Genomic DNA, 19,855 nt, shown 5'->3' with positions numbered 1-19,855 from the left:
TTAACTCTGGGCACATCACAACCTCCATTTGCCTCATTTTGCTCATCTATAAAATGCGAGTAAATACCAGCACTTACCTCTCAGAGTCCTGGAGAGGATCAAATGAAATCCCTGCAAATCCCTTAGCACCCAGCATTAGTAAGAACTATATGAAGTCAGTTATTCTTTTCAAGAGTGAGCTTCTTGAGGGCAGAGACACATTTGGCCTCTTTCTAGATCTCCAGTGCTTGGCACACAGTGGCACTCAATAAATGCTTATTGAACTGAATTTAATTCTAAGAAGTAGTGGCTCTGAGGCATACCAAACAATGAGTGTCTACCTGCTCCTATTCTAATGGAAGAACGGGTGGAAGAGAGATTGCGCTATGAAATCAAAAGAAGGGAGAATGTTTTCACAACAATAGAAAGCACATCCATATATTTTATTTTGTTTTTCCACAATTTGTAGATCTGAGCCAACGATATAATGATTGTCAAAAAATCTCAACAAGGAAGTTAGTGTCATGGATTTAGACCTGTCATTTCCCTTTCTTATTCCTGAGTTCAGGGGTGATGTTCACAATAAAGACACCCTTAAAAGAATACATTCTTAGTACCATATTTATAACTGTATATCAGGCCCAAGCTATTAAATGTGTTTTCATGCATTCTCTTTGGTTAAAGAGATTTTGTGTTACAATATTTTATATATATCTCAATATAAATCCACAACAAGAATATAAAGTGTTTATTTCTTCTATTTTATTAGTTCCATTTACATTCAGGTTTGGAAGATGAAAAGCTGAACATCATACCCCTCCACTTCCAAAAAGCAAAAAGTAATGCAGGAAAATAGATTCTATTTAGGATTGCAAAATATTATTTCTTTTTAATTACCATCCAGTAAAATCTTACCTAGGTTTTTAACTTACAAGGTAGGTTGTGAAAAATACAACATAAAAATTACCACTCTCAATTTTGCCAAGTAAATCAAACCAATCCTAGGATGAAATATCTCAGCTCTAAATAAGCAACTTAAAAAATCTTCTCCTTAAGTAGAAGGCATTTATTTTATACTTTGCTCAGTAAAATAGATTCTCATCATGAAGAGGCAGAAGAGGAAAAAAGATAGCCTTTTGTTCTACCGAGTCAGATCTTTATCAACAAGTGAAAAAAAAAAATCCAAATTACCAGGTCAAAGTACTCTCTATGTCTGATATTGTTCTCCTCAGAACTGAAGCACTCAAGTCTTTTGCTACTATTAAGAATCTGGGTTCTTATTTTTTGGCTAGTTTCAACACATTCTGGACCATTACCCCAATCCCATCAAAAATATGATGCAATGCTGTCTCACACATAAAGGCTGGAGTTGTAACCACCTTGTTTTTAATGTCCACATGAGCTTCGTAAGGAGAAGTTATGGAAAAGAAAAAGTAAACAGCCAGTCCATCTGGTACTCATCTAGATAACATTTAATTATAAAGTTATTTATCCTTCTACATCTCAGAACCATTCCCTAAATCCATTCTTGAAACTGTTGGGCAATACAGTTTTTATCCTGTTCCAGTAGATACCACACTAAAGGGTCTCAATTTTTTTTTTTTTATGAAAATTGGATCAGCTTACTATGAAAGCTACATTAATTGCCTGGTTTTTGAAGACAAGGAAGACAATTCCATCAATAGGCAGATAAAGGACCCTGAGATTAAAATCATGAAGACTTAACCTCAAATCTGACCTTAGACATTGACTAATCGTTTGATCCTGAGAGCAAGTCTCATACATTCCATCTGCCTCAGTTTGATCAATTGCAAAACAGAGAAAATAAAAGCATCTAATTCCCAGGACTGTTGAGAGGATCAAATGAAATATTTATAAAGGGCTTGGCACAGTGTATGGCACATAGCAGGCACAATAAAATGCTTATTCCTTCTCCTACTCATTTGAAACCTATAATTGCCTAATACATTCTCCAAACGCAAAGGCCTAAGGTTGCTACACCTTAAGCTCTGCTTATGGCAGCACTATCTGACAAAGGACAGAGAACTGTTTTCCTTTTCTCTGACAACCAAAAAGGATATATTTACTTCTTTCACACAGTGCTTTGCTCCTAAGGCTTTAATGGCTTGTGCAGTCTCCCAATAAGGCCACTTCCCATCTTCTTCTTGTTCATGTCCTATCGTCACTTCTGTACCCTGAAGGACTTTGGCTGCAAGAATTGGAGAAATGCAGCACAAGCTGAAAGAATAATGAGATATATTCAAACTTTTAATTAAACATCAAGCAATTAGTTCCATAAAAGAAGATGCAACATAAGATTTACCATTCTACAAAGTATTCATTTTTTAAAATTCAGTTCATATTCTCATTTTTATCACTGGGGAATTCCAAGAGTAGATACCTTTGGTAGATTGAAATGTATATCTGAGGGACAGCTAGGTGGCACAGTGGATAAAGCACTGGCCCTAGAGTCAGGAAGATCTGAGATCAAATCTGGCTTCAGACACTTAATTGCCTAGCTGTGTAACCTTGGGAAAATCACTCTTAACCCCACTACCATAAATAAAAAAAAGTTTAAAAACTTTCTGAAATGTATATCTGAGTTCAAATTCAGCCTCAGAAACTTCCTTGTTGTGACTCTGGGTGAGACATTTAACCACTCCCTCAGTTTTCTCAATTGTAAAATGGCAATAATAACAGCACCTACCTCCACAGACTATTGTGAAGATCAAATGAGATATCTGTAAATCACCTAGCATAATGGCACATAGTCATTTTCAGTCATGTTCTATTCTTTGGGATTCCACATGGGGTTTCCTTGGAACAGACACTGGAATGGGTTTGCCATTTCCCTTTCCAGAGTAAAACCCTAATAAAGGTTTGTTCCCTTCCCAGGATGGCAGAGTAGCATAAAGAAACACAGCAAGGTTCCCAATCCCCCAACACAATTCTTCTAAAAAGAAATAGAAAAAGCTGGTTTTGAAAAAAAACAATAAATTAGATAAACCTTTTAGTTAATTTAAAAAAAGAGAAGCAAGACACAAAATTACCGGTATCAAAAATGCAAAGGGTGAATTCACTATCAATGAAAAGGAAATTAAGTAATAATTTGGAATTAATTTCTGCGACTATATGCCAATAAATTTGAGAATCTAAGAGAAATGGACACATATTTACAAAAATATAAATAAAATATAAACAGGCTAACAGTAAAGAAAATAAAGTACTTAAATAAACCCATTTCAGAAAAAGAAAGTGGCCAAGCCATCATAGACCTTCCTAAAAAAAAAAATCTCCAGGGCCAGAAAGATTTACAAATCTACCAAACATTTAAAAAAACAACTAATTCCAATTCTATATAAACTATTTGAAAAAAAAACAGACAAAGAAGTAGTTCTACCAAATTCCTTCTATGATACCAATATGGTGCTGATAACCACACCAGGAAGAATCAAAACAAAGAATGAAAATTACAGTCCAATTTCCCTAATGAATATTGTTGCAAAAACTTTAAGTAAAATATCAGCAAAGAAATTACAACAAGCTATCATATCACTAAAATAATATACTATGATCAGGTAAGATTTAACCAGAAATACTAGGTTGGTTCAATATTAGGAAAGCAATCAGCATAATTGATTATATCAATAACAAAACTAATACAAATCATATGATCATTTCAATTGATACTGAAATAACTTTTGACAAAATATAGCACCCATTCCTATCAAAAACCATAGAAAGCATAGGAATAAATGCAGTTTTACTTAAAATAATAAGCAGTATCTATCTAAAACCAACAGCAAGCATTATATGCAATGGGCATAAGCTAGAAGCATTCTCAATAAGATCAGAGATGAAACAAGTATGCCTGTTATCACCACTTTTATTCAATATTGTATTAGAAATGTTAGCTTTGGTAATAAAAAGAAATTAAGTAATAGAATAGGCAAAGAGGAAACAAAACTCTCACTCTTTGCAGATGATATGATGGTATACTTCAAGGATCCTAGAAAATCAACTTAAAAATTACTTCAAATTAGCAACTTTAATAAAGTTGTAGGATATAAAATAAACCCACATACATCATCAGTGTTTCTATATATTAGCAGCAACGCTCAGCAGTAAGAGATAGAAAGAGAAATTCCCATTTAAAGTAAAGGAAATAGGGGTGGCTAGGTGGCGTAGTGGATAAAGCACTGGCCTTGGAGTCAGGAGTACCTGAGTTCAAATCTGGTCTCAGACACTTAATAATTACCTAGCTGTGTGGCCTTGGGCAAGCCACTTAACCCCATTTGCCTTGCAAAAACCTAAAAAAAATAAATAAATAAAATAAAAAAATAAAGGAAAGGAAATAAAAAGAACATAAAATACTTGGGAGCCTACCTCCCTAGACAAAACTAGAAACCATGTGAAAAAAAATTACAAAATACTTCTCACACAAATAAAATCAGATTTAAATAATTGGAAAAATGTCAAATTGCTCATGGGCAGGCCAAATTAATATAATAAAAATGAAAACACCACCTAAATTAAATTATTTATTTAGTGTTAGAACAATCAAAATGCCAAAAAATTATTTTTTAGAGCTAGAAAAAAGCAACAAAATTAATCTGGAGGAACAAAAGGTCAAGAATATAAAAGGAATTAATTGGAAAAAATCAAAGGCAGATGGTCTAGATGTAACAGATTTAAAATCATATTATAAAACAGCAGTCATCAAAACTATTAGGTACTGGCTAAGAAATAGAGTGATGGATCAGTGCAATAGACTAGGTACAAAAGAAACAATAGTAAATTAGTATAGCAATCTAACTGCTTGTTAAACCCAAAGACTCTAGCATCTAGGATAAGAATTCTCTGGTTGACAAAAACTGCTAAAAAACTGAAAATAGTGTAACAGAAACTAGGCATAGACCAACATATCACACCCTATACCAAGAAAAGATTGAAATAGGTATAGAATTTAGACATAAAGGGTAATATCATAAGCAGATGGAGAACAAGGATAGTATAACTGTCAGATTTATGGAAAGGAAAGAAGTTAATCACTGAAAAAGAAATAGATATTATAAAATGCAAAATGGATAATTTTTGTCATATTAAACTAAAAAAGGTTTTGCACAAATAAAACCAATAAAATCAGGAGAAGTAATGCAGAAAGTTGAGAAACAATTTTTACAGCTAAGTTTTTGATAATGGACTCAGTAAAAATGAAAACTGAGTCCAATTTATAAGTCATTCCCAAATTGATAAATGGTCAAAGGTTACAAATAGACAGTTTTCAGATGAAGAAATTAAAGCTATATATTGTCATATGAAAAAATACTGATTAGAGAGGTGAACATTAAAAAACTCTGAAGTATCACCTCACATATAAGATTGGCCAAAGTGATAAGAAAAATGATCAATGTTGGAAGACGTGGGAAAACTGAGACACTAATTCACTATTGGGGGGTGACTGTGAACTGATCCAACCATTCTGGAAAGAAATTAAGAATTTTGCCCAAAGGGCAATACAACTGTGCAGATCTTTTCATCCAGCAATACCACTACTAGATCTGTATCCCAAAGGGATATCATAAAAAAGGGGTAAAGACTTACATGTACAAACATATTTAGAGGTTCTCTTTGTAGTACCAAAGAACTGGAAATTGAGAGGATGTCCATTAAGTGGGAAATGACTGAACAAATTGTCTTATATGAATGTGATGGAGTGCTACTGTTCTTTTTTTTTAGGCTTTTGCAAGGCAAACGGGGTTAAGTGGCTTGCCCAAGGCCACACAGCTAAGTAATTATTAAGTGTCTGAGATCGGATTTGAACCCAGGTACTACTGACTCCAGGACCAGTGTTTTATCCACTGTGCTACCCCTAGTGCTATTGTTCTGTAAGAAATCATGTATGGGTTGACCTGAGAAAAGCCTGGAAAGACTCACATGAACTGATGCTGCGTGAAGGAAGCAGAACCGGAAGAACATTGTACATGTTAACAGCAACATTATGTGATAATCAACTATGATGGACTTAGCTCTCCTCTATAGTACAATAAAATAAACAAAGATAATTCTAAAGGACTTGTGATGGAAAATATCCTCTACATACAGAGAAAGAATTATGGGGTTTGAATGTAGATCAAAGCATACTATTTTTTCCATTTTAAAAATGTGCTTTATATTTTGTGGATTTTTTGTAACCTTTTCGTTCTGATTCTTTCACAACATGACTAATATGGAATGTATTTAACATAGTTATACATGTATAACCTATATCAGATTACTCATTATCAAGGGGAGGGAGGAGGGAAGGAACAGACAGAAAAGTGTGGACTCAAATCTTACAAAACATAAATGCTGAAAATGATCTTTTCATATGCTTGGAATGATAAATAAATTTAAAACAAAAAGAAAAAAAACTCTGCTCATTTGGACAATCCTTTTCCATTATAAATTCTACAATTTTCTTTGCCAAGTTACTAGTGTACCTTGACTATCTATACATTCACAGAAAACAGTGGGTCACCTCTATTATCTCATATCACGTTTTGACTAACTAGGAGTAGGTATCTTTAACCATACTTTATGGCTAATTTCTAAGATGTCTTCATGTTCAGAGATAGGTATCTTATCATTTTGAATATGGGATCCTATAGAGAAAGATGCCCCTTTTATATCACCTTTCTATAGTTGCCATATTCACAGCCTAGACCTATTCAGAAAAAGCTACTACTATATACCTATAAACTTTTTAAAAACTTGTATAATGAGAGCAGGATAATGGTTCCCTGCTCTCACAATTTGCTCTGCAACCTATTGCATTTGTAATATAAAATATTTTAAATATATATGTATAAATAATTTCAGTTATCTGCATGTCTCTCATTCCCCTGCTAGAATGAAAGTTCCACACAAGTGGGGACTGTTTTATCTAAACTGTATTTGTATAAACACTGACAACAGGCTATGTATATAATAGATACTAAATGTTTGTAAAATGAATAAATGGGTAGAACAAGTATGTTCACAAACCTTTTCTATCTGCTTTAAATGACTTATGCATTATTTCAGAATATGGATTTCAGGGTAACTAACTCAAAATGCAGAACCAAGAAAAAAATAGCGAAAGCTTGACATTCTTTATCAGCCCACTATCAGACAACATTCAGAGCTCAAAGGATCATGGATTTAGAGGTCAAAAGGGCTTCAGTTCAACTTCCTCATTTTAGAGATGAAGAAACCCATAGAGATTAAGTTGCCTAGATCATATAGAATAGAATTTGAATCCAATCCAACTTTATCATCAGGCTTGCCACGGAATTATGCTACTGCTTCTATTTCTTTCAATCAGTCATTAAAAATTTTTATTTAAATTCCCTCCTCCAAGACCAAAGAATTGGCTGCTCTTTCAGGAGGACATGGCAATTCCCTTCCATTGATATAACCACACAAAACAATTTGGTTTCTAGGTTAAAAAGTTTAGCAACTCACAGTTTCCCTTTAACTATATCTTACCATTGCCCATAATTTGGATTTTGATGAGATATCATGTCTTCAAAAAAAGTACATATGATCAAAAAGGGGAATTTTAAACTCCTTTGCAATTTCACTTCTGGGTTTCTCCTTCAAACCCACTTTTGGTTTTTGAGAATAAAGAAAGTGAGCAAAGTGTGTGATTCCATTTCAATATAATTTTCTTTTCTATGCTAGCAATGTCCACAGTCATTTCATGATGCACAAAAAGTTACATATTAAATTTAATCATGAAAGATATACTCAAAGACTCAATGTTTCAAATTATATAGTATTTATTGTTCTATGAGCATGATAAAGATTTTAATGGGAAAATCTTCTTAAGATGGAACATGGCGACTTTTTTTATTTATCTAATTCTGAATACTTATTAAAAGATTTTATCATATAATATTCATTACAAAGGCCTCCAAACCAAAAACACCACACTATGGCATTCTAGTTGACTAAGACATTGTATTTTATAGTTTAAGAAATGAAAAAATTCATTACACAATTTACACAAAAGTGTATTGGTTATTATACAAAAGATTCTATACCAAAGCTCTTAATTTTGGCTTTTTCAGTGATGCAATCATCACTATGATAGCACAAGAAAATAAGTTTACTTCTTGGAACAAGATTATAATGCACATATAGGAACTAAAAAGCCTAAGACAGTGTATGAACATTCATAGTATTTCTAAGAATTTTTAAGGTTTAATCAAAACAGAATAGCAAAAAAATCAGTAAAAGGGGAAAAATACCTTCTACTACAAAGTCAATACACATTTTTTCAATGCTAACAAGATTTGAGAAATAGTGCTAGGCAATAGATAACAGAAACATAAAAACCATCTTAGTATCTGCCACCAAAAAGCTTACAATCTCTAAAAGGGAATCAAGACACACAATTATGTATAATAGAATAGAAAATGATAAAAGCCAAAGGTGAGATCCAGACAAAGTATTCCAGGTGAAAACCAGCTCCAAAGTGCTTTTCAAGAAAGGAGAGAACACTTATAGCTGGAGGAAATCAGAGAGGACTTTAATAAAGAAGTGGCCACTTCAAAGGAAGAGAAGCATTTCAATAAACATAAATAAGGAGGGAATGCATCCCAGGCATGAAAGCATGTGGCCTGTACAAATGTCAAGGCACAAGAAATTGTAGGTAGAGGTTGAGCAACAGCTATTAGTCCCATCAGGCTAGAATAGAGAATGCATGAGAGAATAAATGAAACTAAATAAACTAAAGCCAATCTCCAAGTTAAAGCTAAACTCCTAGACTTAGATATATCTAGACTTATGCTAGACTTAGATATATCACTGAGATCAGAATTATAAATAGGAGGGAATTATTATAGCATTTTTTTTGCCCCTAAACCTCATAAGTATGTGAGTATGACACAACTAATATTTATTAAGCATTTGCTTATGCAAAGCATAAGAGATTAAAGGAACCTTAAAGTATATTTAGTCTAAGACCCTCTTGTTACAAGTGAGAAAACTGAGACCTAGGCAAATGAGGTACAAAAGCTTGTAAGGTTAAATAGCAGTCAAAACTAGAAGTCAAGTATCTAGGTTCATAGTCCACTGCTATGTCAACATTATTCTGCTTCCTGTATTGTTTAGGTATGAGAAAAGCAGCTCCATATAAAATAGTTTTGATTTAATGGGGTCCTAGAAATAGCAATAGCTAGATATACAACTAAGAGCTCAGATTGCCCAAATGGAGAAATATCCCCAACTAATGTGGTTAATTCCTATATTTAGGAATTTAATTTCATATATATATATATATATATATATATATATATATATATATATATATACATATATATGTATATATATATGTATATATACACACACACATATATATGTATATATATGTGTGTGTGTGTGTGAATGTAAAATATAGAGGAAAGTAAGAAGATCAATTTAAGTATAGATTAAAAAAAACAAATGATAAGCAAGAAGATGTTATTTAGACTAATGGGAGGGTAGGTCATTAATACATGTTAGAAGGGGCAGCTAGGTGGTGCAGTGGATAGAGCACTGGCCCTGGAGTCAGGAATACCAGAGTTCAAATTCGGCCTCAGACACTTAATAACTACCTAGCTGTGTGGCCATGGGCAAGCCACTTAACCCCATTGCCTTGCAAAAAAAACTAAAAAAAAAAAAAAACCTAAAAATATATATATATATATATATATATATATATATATATATATATATATATGTGTGTATATATTAGAAATACAATCAGAACAGAGTGCTATCTATTTCAATACTTCAGGTTATCATAATTGTATAGGCAATATTTCCATCAGTTCTGACTGCAACAACCTCCACATCTTACTGAACTGTCTTAATGATTTATAGCAATCAAAAAAGAATTATGTATCAACCTACTCTTTCATGTCAAAGGGTAGGCTGCCATATAATTATATAACTATTCTGAGCTATATATACAAATATATATTTACACATATATAATTACATATAAAAATATTATGGAATTAGCATTGTTTTTAGAGAAAATGGACAATTTAAGTTTTCCCATGTTTGTCTGAATTCTACATCTCATTTGTTACACCATAATTTGTTTAGCCCTTCCCCAATCAATGTACATCTACTTTGTTTCAAGTTCTTTGCTACCATAAAACATATTGCTATGAATATCCTAATATATATGATATGATGATAAACTACATCAAATTTAGTGAGGCTAATGCTCAGAACAAAAATACATTAAACAGGAACTATCCCTTCTCACTTAGATTCCAGAGATTTCAACCATCTGGTATAGCAAACATCCTGCAAGTTTAGTTCAGCAATTTCTCTTTTCTGTTAAGACTGTAAATAGAGGAAGGGGAAATATATCATAGAATTATTTAACAGGTAGATGTTATCTCTGACCGACAGAATCTCAGAGATAAAATGAACAAGAGGGGAGGTACCTGGTTCAACCCATTCCTGAAGAAACCACTAAATAGAATCCCTGATAAGTGGTCATCCAGCCTCTATTAAGACCTGAAGTGATGAAGAGCCACTATTACCCTGCCAGTTTTTAAACAGTTCTAACCTTTAATTTTTCCTTATAATAAGCTAAATCTGCCTCTCTGCTACCTCTCTACCTACTACTCCAATTCCTGCCCTCAAGAGGACCAAGCAAAACAAAGTTCATTTCTTTTCCAACTTCAACTGCTGAAAAAAAGGTATCATGACCTACTCATTCCTATGTCTTCTCTTCTACAGATTAAGCATTTTTAGATCATTCTCCAGAGATCTCCTGACTGCATCTAGCACTATTTTTGCTAACATGATCTGGTTCTCATTATCTCCTAGAAGATTCCATAGTTCACCCAGAAAAAATCTAAAATCAAGGTACCAGGGGCAGAGCCAAGACAGTGAGAAAAAGGCAGAGCTTTGCTCAATTTCTCCTAAATTCTCCTTCAAATACTGTTAATATAATGCTTCAAAACAAATTATAGAGTAGTAGAATCCACAAAAAATTGGGGAGTTCAAATAATTTTCCAGCCCAAGACAACTTAGAAGGTCAGCAGGATTTTGTTGCACAAGAGTAGAGCACAGTCCAGTGCAGGTTATATGTGGCCCAGGCCCTAACAAACAAGGAGCAGGCCTTGGGAGGAACTGAATCAGCAGTGGCAACAACTGATTCAGATGGTAAGGGGATCAGACAACTGGTTAGAAGGAGATTATAAGGGTCCCTTTTGCTGGCATTATGAGCACAACTCTACTGCATTGCCCAAACCTGGATCCAGGTCACAGTCCCAGGATGAGGAGGTTGCACAAGAACACCAGAGTTTGCAATCTCAGGAGAACAGGAAGCTTCACTACAGTTCCAGGACAGAATAGAATGCTTGCGGTCACTCATGAACCAGAGAATGAGTCACAGAAGTGTAAACACACCTCTCTTCACATCACACCACCTTGGAAGAATTGAAAGCTTATAAACCCTCAGAACTAGCTCTGAAAATCGTAGCACAAAAACCCTGAAGCTTGGGAAAGTGTATTCTCCATCCCAGAAGCAAAGTCCCACTTTAGCATATAGTCGAGAAGTGGAATGGAAAAATGAGCAAAAGACAGAAAAAAATCTGATTAAAGAAAGTAAAATTGTAATAAGAAGATCAAACACAAACTCAGAAGAAAATAATAGTCATAACTGTTACATCCAAAGCCTCAAAGGAAAATATGAATTGGACCCAGGCCATGGAAGAACTTAAAATCAAGAAAATCATGGAAAGAATCAATAACTTGGTAAAAGACACAAAAAAATACTGAAGGAAAAAATCTAAGAAACAGATAGGTCAAAAGATAAAAGAGGTACAAAAATCCAATGAAGATAAAAATGCCTTAAAAAGCAGAATTGATCAAATACAAAAACAGGGACAAGAATTCACTGAGGAAAAAACCTCCTTAAAGAGTGGAACTGGACCCATGGAAAAGGAGGTACAAAAGCTTATTGAAGAAAATAATTCGGACTTCCGGCCAAGATGGCAGAGAGAAGACAGGCACAGTTCTAAAGTCTCCTGATCTCTTCCCCATCTATCACATGAAATAAACCTCTTAAAAGAAATCTGACCCACAAAATCCAGAAGAAAGAACATCTACCTCAGGATTTGTCTCCCGCAGCAGCTTTGGCCAAATTCGGGCGGGTGAGTCTGGGCTCAGAGGGAGATCAGCCAGATTAACAGCTGAATTGGAACCAGGAGTCTGAGGGCTGGAGAGCCGACCTGCTGGATCAGCGGTGGGGCTGGAAAAAAGGGGCTTGGGTCCACGGGGAAGCAGAGGTGCTGGTGTTGGTGCTGTTTCCCTGGAGCTCGGAGTCCAGGCTGGGGGAAGAGTTCTGATGCAGGAGAGCTGCGGACACCATCCCTGGGCTCCTCCAGTCTGAGAAACTCTTAGTCCACCCCTCCACTGCATAGAGGCCTCTCCCCAAACAAAGACAAACTACTTCTGCCTCAGGCCCCAGCTGAAGAATGACCTCAGGCCAGGGTAAAGCCCACCAATGACTGAAGGCAAAAGAATTCAATAGTTCCAACTCCTCCCTTCAGGCAAAGGGAGAAGGCCTCTCAAACAAGGTCACAGACATTCCAGAGAGGGCAACCAGCACCTCCTACTGGCCAGCCAGAGAACTGCACTCAGTAAAGCCTTTAGCGAATCTCAAGCCCAGGTGAACCAGCGCCGCCCCCCCCAACTCAAGGTCTTAGCATAATGAAGAAGGGTCAGCGGAAAGGTGGATCCATAGAAAAATTCCTGGAAGGGAAAGACCCCAACTCAGAGAGACCTGAAACCTCTAAAGAGAATACAATCTGGTCTCCAGCACAGAAAGACTTCCTTGAAGAAATAAGGAAGGAGCTTAAAAATTAGGGAGAGACAATTAATAGCTTGCAACAAGAAAACAAAACCTTAGAAAGTACAATTGGACAAACACAAAAGGAGAATAAATCTCTCAGATCATCAATTGGACAATTACAAAATGAGAATAATTCTCTCAGATCCTCAAATGAGCAAATGCAAAAAGAAATTAATTTTCTCAAAACCTCAATTGGTCAAATGGAAAGCTCTTTCAAAAGTAGAACTGACCAATTGGAAAAGGAGTTGCAAAAGGTTAATGAAGAAAACTCCTCCCCCCAAAAAATAATGGAGTCTACAGAAACTACTGACTCCACGAGACAGCAAGAGTCAGTTAAACAAAATCAAAAAATAGAAAAAATAGAAGCAAATGTAAAATACCTCATCAACAAAACCACTGAGAATAGATCGAGAAGGGGCAACCTGAAAATTATAGGACTTCCTGAAAACATTGAAGAGAAAAAAAGCCTGGACTTAATATTACAGGATCTAGTGATGGAAAACTGCCCTGATATCATGGAATCAGAGGGCAAAGTAGTTATTGAAAGAGTACATCAATCCCCACCAGAAAAAGATCCTAAAATGAAAACACCAAGAAATGTTTGTGGCCAAACTGCAGAACTATCAGATAAAAGAGAAAATCCTGCAAGCAGCCAGAAACAAATGATTTAAATATCAAGGAGCCACAGTAAGGATCACACAGGACCTGGCTGAATCAACTTTAAGGGTTCGAAGGGCCTGGAACGAGATATTTCGAAGAGCACGGGAGCTTGGAATGCAGACAAGAATCTACTTTCCTGAAAAGCTGAGCCTTCTCTTACAGGGAAAAAGATGGACATTTAATGAAATGGAAGAATTCCAAAAATTTCTGATGAAAAGACCAGAGCTCAACAGAAAATTTGGACATCAAACTGGAGGTTCAAGAGACATGTGAAAAGGTTAAAAAAAGGGGGGGGGGGCAGTAAAAGGAAAAAAAAAATGCAATCCAGTAAGTTGAAACTGGCTATATCCCAGCATGGGGGTAAAAAAAAAGATTCTCATAAACCTTGAGAAATGTAACTCTAACAGAGAGAATACACCTAGCCAGAAATGATGGACATTCATGATCTATCCATGAGACTACTATCTAATGGGATGTAACTGGCTTTAACCCCACTTGGGAGAAAGACTCTAATAACTCTCAGGAATTTTGACTCTATTCGATAGAATACACAGAACTAGAAGGGACAGACACTCAGAATTTTCTATGACTTAGATAGAAGGATCTAAAAAAAAAAAACACTACCACCCTAAAAAGGGGGACAGGAAAGAGATGGGAGGAGGGAGGGGATTGAATTGGATAAATATCATTACACTAAGAGGTACAAAAAACCTATGGTAATAGTGGGGAAGAAGGGAGCAGAGGAGAAACACCTGAATCTTCTTCTCATCAGACTTGGCTTAAAGTCAACCTACACATACTCAGTTAACTTATAAAACATCTAACCTTTCAAGTATTAAAAGGGGAAAAGGGGAGGGGGGATGCAGAACGGGAAGGCGAGTGGGGGAAATAACAAAAGGAAGGGAAGGGAAAAGGGAAAAAGGGAAAGGGGAAAGAAAGGGGAGGGTGCAATATAGGAGGGCAAACACACTGAAGGGGGTGGTATTCAAAAACAAAATATTGGGAAATATGGATAAAAGGGGGGAAAGAGGGAAAATACAAACAGAGGGAAGATAGCACGGAGGGCAATAAAGAATTAGTAATCATAACTTTGAATGTGAATGGGAGGAATTCTCCTTTAAAAAGTAAGCAAATAGCAGAGTGGATTAAAAACCTGAATCCTACAATATGCTGCTTACAAGAAACTCATTTGAAGCAGAGAGATACATATAGAGTAAAGGTAAAAGGTTAGAGCAAAATATATTTTGCTTCAGCTGAAGTAAAAAAAAGCAGGGGTAGCAATCCTTATCTCAGACAAAGCAGCAGCAAAAACAGATAGCATTAAAAGAGATAAGGAAGGAAACTTTATCCTCCTAAAAGGTACCATAGACAATAAAGTCATTTCAATATTGAATATATATGCACCCAGTGGGACAGCACCCAAATTCGTAGAGGAGAAGCTGAAAGAATTACAGGAAGACATAGACAGCAAAACTCTACTAGTGGGAGACCTCAACCTCCCACTCTCAGATCTAGATAAATCAAATCATAAAAAAACAAGAAAGAAATTAGGGAAGTAAATAGATTGTTAAAAAAATTAGATATGGTAGACTTATGGAGGAAACTGAATGGGGATAGAAAGGAATATACCTTTTTCTCTGCAGTACATGGAACTTATACAAAAATTGACCATGTACTAGGACATAAAAACCTAATGATCAACTGCAGAAAGGCAGAAATAGTGAATACATCTTTCTCAGATCACAATGCAATAAAAATCATATTCAATACTGGGCCAAGGAGATACAGACCCAGAGCAAATTGGAAACTGAATAACCTCATTTTAAAAAATGAGTGGACCAAAAAACAAATTATAGAAAGAATTAACCATTTTGTCCTAGATAATGATAATAATGAAACAACATACCAAAACCTATGGGATTCATTCAAAGCAACTCTCAGGTGATATATTATAGCTCTAAATGCTTATATGAATAAATTGGGAGAAAGAGGAAATCAATGAACTAAACATGCAAGTAAAAAAATTAGTGAAAGAACAAATCAAAAATCCCCAATCAAATACCAAGTTAGAAATTTTAACAATTAAAGGAGAAATTAATAAAGTTGAAAGAAAAAAATTATTGAATTAATAAATAAAACCAAAAGTTAGTATTATGAAAAAAACCAATAAAATTGATAAACCTCTGGTCAATTTGATTAAAAAAAAGAAGAAAACCAGATTGCTAGTATTATAAATGAAAAAGATGAACTCACCACCAATGAGGAGGAAATTAAAGTAATAATTCTAAATTATTTTGCCCAACTCTATGCCAATAAATTTGATAATCTAAGTGAAATGGATGAATATTTACAAAAATATAAGTTGCCCAGGTTAAATGAAGAAGAGATTAAATACCTAAACAACCCTATCTCAGAAAAAGAAATTCAACAAGCCATTACTGAACTCCCTAAAAAAAGCTCCAGGGCCTGATGGATTCACAAGTGAATTCTACCAAACATTTAAGGAAAAATTGGTTCCAATGCTATATAAACTCTTTGGAAAAATAGGGAAAGATGGAACTCTGCCTAACTCTTTCTATGAAACCAATATGGTACTGTTACCTAAACCAGGAGGAGTTAAAACAGAGAAAGAAAATTATAGACCTATCTCCCTGATGAATACAGACGCAAAAATCCTAAATAAAATCTTAGCAAAATGATTACAAGTCATCACTAGGATAATACATTATGATCAAGTAGGATTTATTCCAGGAATGCAGGGTTGGTTCAATATTAGGAAAACTCTTAGAATACTCAATTATATCAAAAACAAACCTATCAGAAATCATATAATCATATCAATAGATGCTGAAAAAGCTTTTGAGAAAATACAGCATCCATTGCTATTAAAAACTCTAGAGAGTGTAGGAATAAATGGACTGTTCCTTAAAAAAATTAGCAGTATCTATCTGAAACCATCAACAAGCATTATACTCAATGGGGAGAGGCTAGAGGCATTCCCAATAAGATCAGGGGTCAAACAAGGGTGCCCATTATCACCACTACTATTCAATATTGTATTAGAAATGTTAGCATCAGAAATTAGAGAAGAAAAAGAAATTGAAGGAATTAGAATTGGGAAGGAAGAGACAAAACTCTCACTCTTCACAGATGACATGATGGTCTACCTAGAGAATCCCAAATCATCCAAAAAACTACTGGAAACAATTAGCAATTTTCGCAAAGTTGCAGGTTATAAAATAAACTCCCATAAATCCTCAACTTTTCTATATATGTCTAGCAAGAAACAGCAGGAAGAGCTAGAAAGAGAAATCCCATTCAAAGTAACCACAGACAATATAAAATATTTGGGAGTCTATTTGCCAAGACAAACTCAGAATCTTTTTGAAAACAATTATAAAACACTTCTCACACAAATTAAATTAGATTTAAATAACTGGGCAAATATCAACTGCTCATGGATAGGTAGAGGTAATATAATAAAAATGACAATTCTACCAAAACTATAGTGCCCTACCAATCAAAATTCCAAAAAATTACTTTAACGAGTTAGAAAAAATTGCAAGTAAAATCATATGGAGAAATAAAAAGTCAAGAATTGCCAGGAGCTTAATGAAAAAAAGTGCAAAAGAAGGCGGCTTAGCCCTACCCGATCTAAAATTATATTATAAAGCAGCAGTCAACAAAACTATTTGGTACTGGCTAAGAAATAGAGTGGTGGATCAGTGGAATAGACTAGGTGTAAAAGCAGGAGATGATTATAGTAATCTGCTGTTTGATAAACCCAAAGAGTCTGACCATTGGGATAAAAACTCCCTCTTTGATAAAAATTGCTGAGAAAATTGGAAGTTAGTATGGAAGAAACTTAGATTAGACCAACATCTCACACCCTTTACCAAGATAAGATCCAAATGGTTACAGGATATAGATATAAAAACCAATACTATAAGCAAATTAGAAGATCAAGGAGTAGTCTACCTGTCAAATCTATGAAAAGGGGAACAGTTTATGACTAAGGAAGAGTTGGAGAACATCACCAAAAACCAATTAGATGATTTAGATTACATTAAATTAAAAAGCTTTTGCACAGATAAAACCAATGTAACCAAGATCAAAAGAAATGTAGTAAACTGGGAAACAATCTTTACAACTAATGATTCTGACAAAGGACTCATTTCTAGAATATACAGAGAACTGACTCATATTTAAAAAAAAAAAAGCCATTCCCCAATTGACAAATGGTCAAAGGATATGCAAAGGCAATTTACAGATGAGGAGATCAAAGCAATCCATAGCCATATGAAAAAATGCTCTAAATCATTAATTATTAGAGAAATGCAAATTAAAGCTTCTCTGAGGTACCACCTCACACCTCACAGATTGGCCAGTATGAGCAGGAAGGATAATGATCATTGTTGGAAGGGATGTGGGAAATCTGGGACACTATTACACTCTTGGTGGAGCTGTGAACTCATCCAACCCTTCTGGAGAGCTATTTGGAACTATGCCCAAAGGGCAACAAAAATGTGCATACCCTTTGACCCAGCAATACCGCTACTGGGTCTATGCCCTGAATAGATGAGGAAAAAGGGTAAAAACATTACTTGTACAAAAATATTTATAGCAGCCCTGTTTGTGGTGGCAAAGAATTGGAAATCCAGTAAATGTCCTTCAATTGGGGAGTGGCTTAGCAAACTGTGGTATATGTATGTCATGGAACACTATTGTTCTATTAGAAACCAGGAAGGATGGGATTTCAGGGAAACCTGGAGGGATTTGCATGAACTGATGATGCTGAGTGAGATGAGCAGAACCAGAAAAACACTGTACACCCTAACAGCAACATGGGAGTGATGTTCAACCTTGAAGGACTTGTTCATTTCATAAGTGCAACAATCGGGAATAATTTTGGGCTGTCTGCAAAGGAGAATACCATCTGTATCCAGATAAGGAGCTGTGGAGTTTGACCAAAGTGCAAGGACTATTCCCTTTAATTTAGAAAAAAAAACAGATAACTTATTGTCTGATCTTGTTACCTCTTAGACTTCTCTTCTCTTTGAGGATATGATTTCTCTCTCATCCCACCCAATTTGGATCAAGGTACAACATGAAAACAAAGTAAAGACTGACAGAGTGCTTTCTGTGGGGGGGAGGGGGGAGGAAGCAAGATTGGGGGAAAAATGTAGAAGTCAAATAATATATTTAATAAAAATAAATTTAAATTTAAAAAAAAAAAGAAAATAATTCCTTAAACTGGACAAGTGAATTGACCAAGACCAAGTGAGAGCTAATACTTTATGAGACATCAAAGAACAAAAAACAGAATCAAAAGAATGAAAAAAATAGAAGAAAATATGAAATATCTCACTAGAAAAAGAACTCACCTAAAATATAGATCCACGAGAACTCATTGAAAAATTATCGAACTATCTTAAAATGATTAAAATGAAAGCCTAGACATCATCTTTCCAGAAATTACCAAGGACAATTGCCTTGACATTCTAAAATCACAGAACAAAATAAAATTAAATAATCCACTGCTGGGCAGCTGTGTGGTGCAGTGGATAAAGTACCAGCCCTGGAATCAGGAGGACCTGAGTTCAAATCCCACCTCAGACACTTGATAATTACCTACATGTGTGACTTCGGGCTAGTTTGGGCTAGATCAGTGAATTTTTTTTTGCAAGACAATGGGGTTAAGTGACTTGCCCAAGGTCACACAGCTAGATAATTATTAAGTGTCTGAGGTCAGGTTTGAACTCAGGTCCTCCTGACTCCAGAGTTCGTGCTAGATTCACTGCATCACCTAGCTGCCCCATGTGCCACCTAACTGCCCCCAAGCATTCTTTTTTTTTTTAGGTTTTTGCAAGGCAAATGGGGTTAATTGGCTTGCCCAAGGCCACACAGCTAGGTAATTATTAAGTGTCTGAGACCAGATTTGAACCCAGGTACTCCTGACTACAGGGCTGGTGCTTTATCCACTGTATCGCCTAGCTGCCCCTACCCCAAGCATTCTTGATGAAAAGACTGGAGCTGAATAAAACTTTTGATTTTCAAATATAAAACTCAAGAGAAATTTAAATAGGTAAATAGGAAAGATAAATCATAAGTTTTCAATAAGGTTAAACTGTTTACATTTTGACATAAGAAAATGATACTTGTAGCTTCTAAAAAACTTTCTCATTACTAGGACAATTAGGAGTATATATAGACAAAGGGTACAGGTGAGTCTTTAATATTTATAGGATAATTATCTAACCAAAAAAATCCAAGTCCCAGGTCTGCACTCTCATCTCTGGGGGGAAAAAAAAATCCATTTCATTAATCTGC

At 35.1% G+C, this 19,855-nt stretch overlaps 1 protein-coding gene across 1 annotated transcript in view; it reads right to left on the bottom strand.

The window, feature by feature from the left end:
* Window positions 1-313: 313 nt before the first annotated feature.
* The window catches only part of LOC141506916 (putative glutamine amidotransferase-like class 1 domain-containing protein 3B, mitochondrial), a 27,290-nt gene continuing 7,748 nt past the window's right edge, over window positions 314-19,855 (bottom strand). The window contains exons 6-7 of the mRNA XM_074214125.1: window positions 2,061-2,217; window positions 314-1,385 (exon numbers count right to left, since the gene is read on the bottom strand). Of these exons, the coding sequence (XP_074070226.1) occupies window positions 1,257-1,385; window positions 2,061-2,217 (286 nt within the window). The 3' untranslated portion in view covers window positions 314-1,256. The remainder of the gene's footprint in view (window positions 1,386-2,060; window positions 2,218-19,855) is intronic.

The sequence above is a fragment of the Macrotis lagotis genome, chromosome 1 (genome assembly GCF_037893015.1).
Source record: "Macrotis lagotis isolate mMagLag1 chromosome 1, bilby.v1.9.chrom.fasta, whole genome shotgun sequence".
Lineage (NCBI taxonomy): Eukaryota > Metazoa > Chordata > Mammalia > Peramelemorphia > Peramelidae > Macrotis > Macrotis lagotis.
The sequence above is the reverse complement of the archived record's forward strand: the minus strand, read 5'-3'. Positions and strand labels throughout refer to the sequence as shown.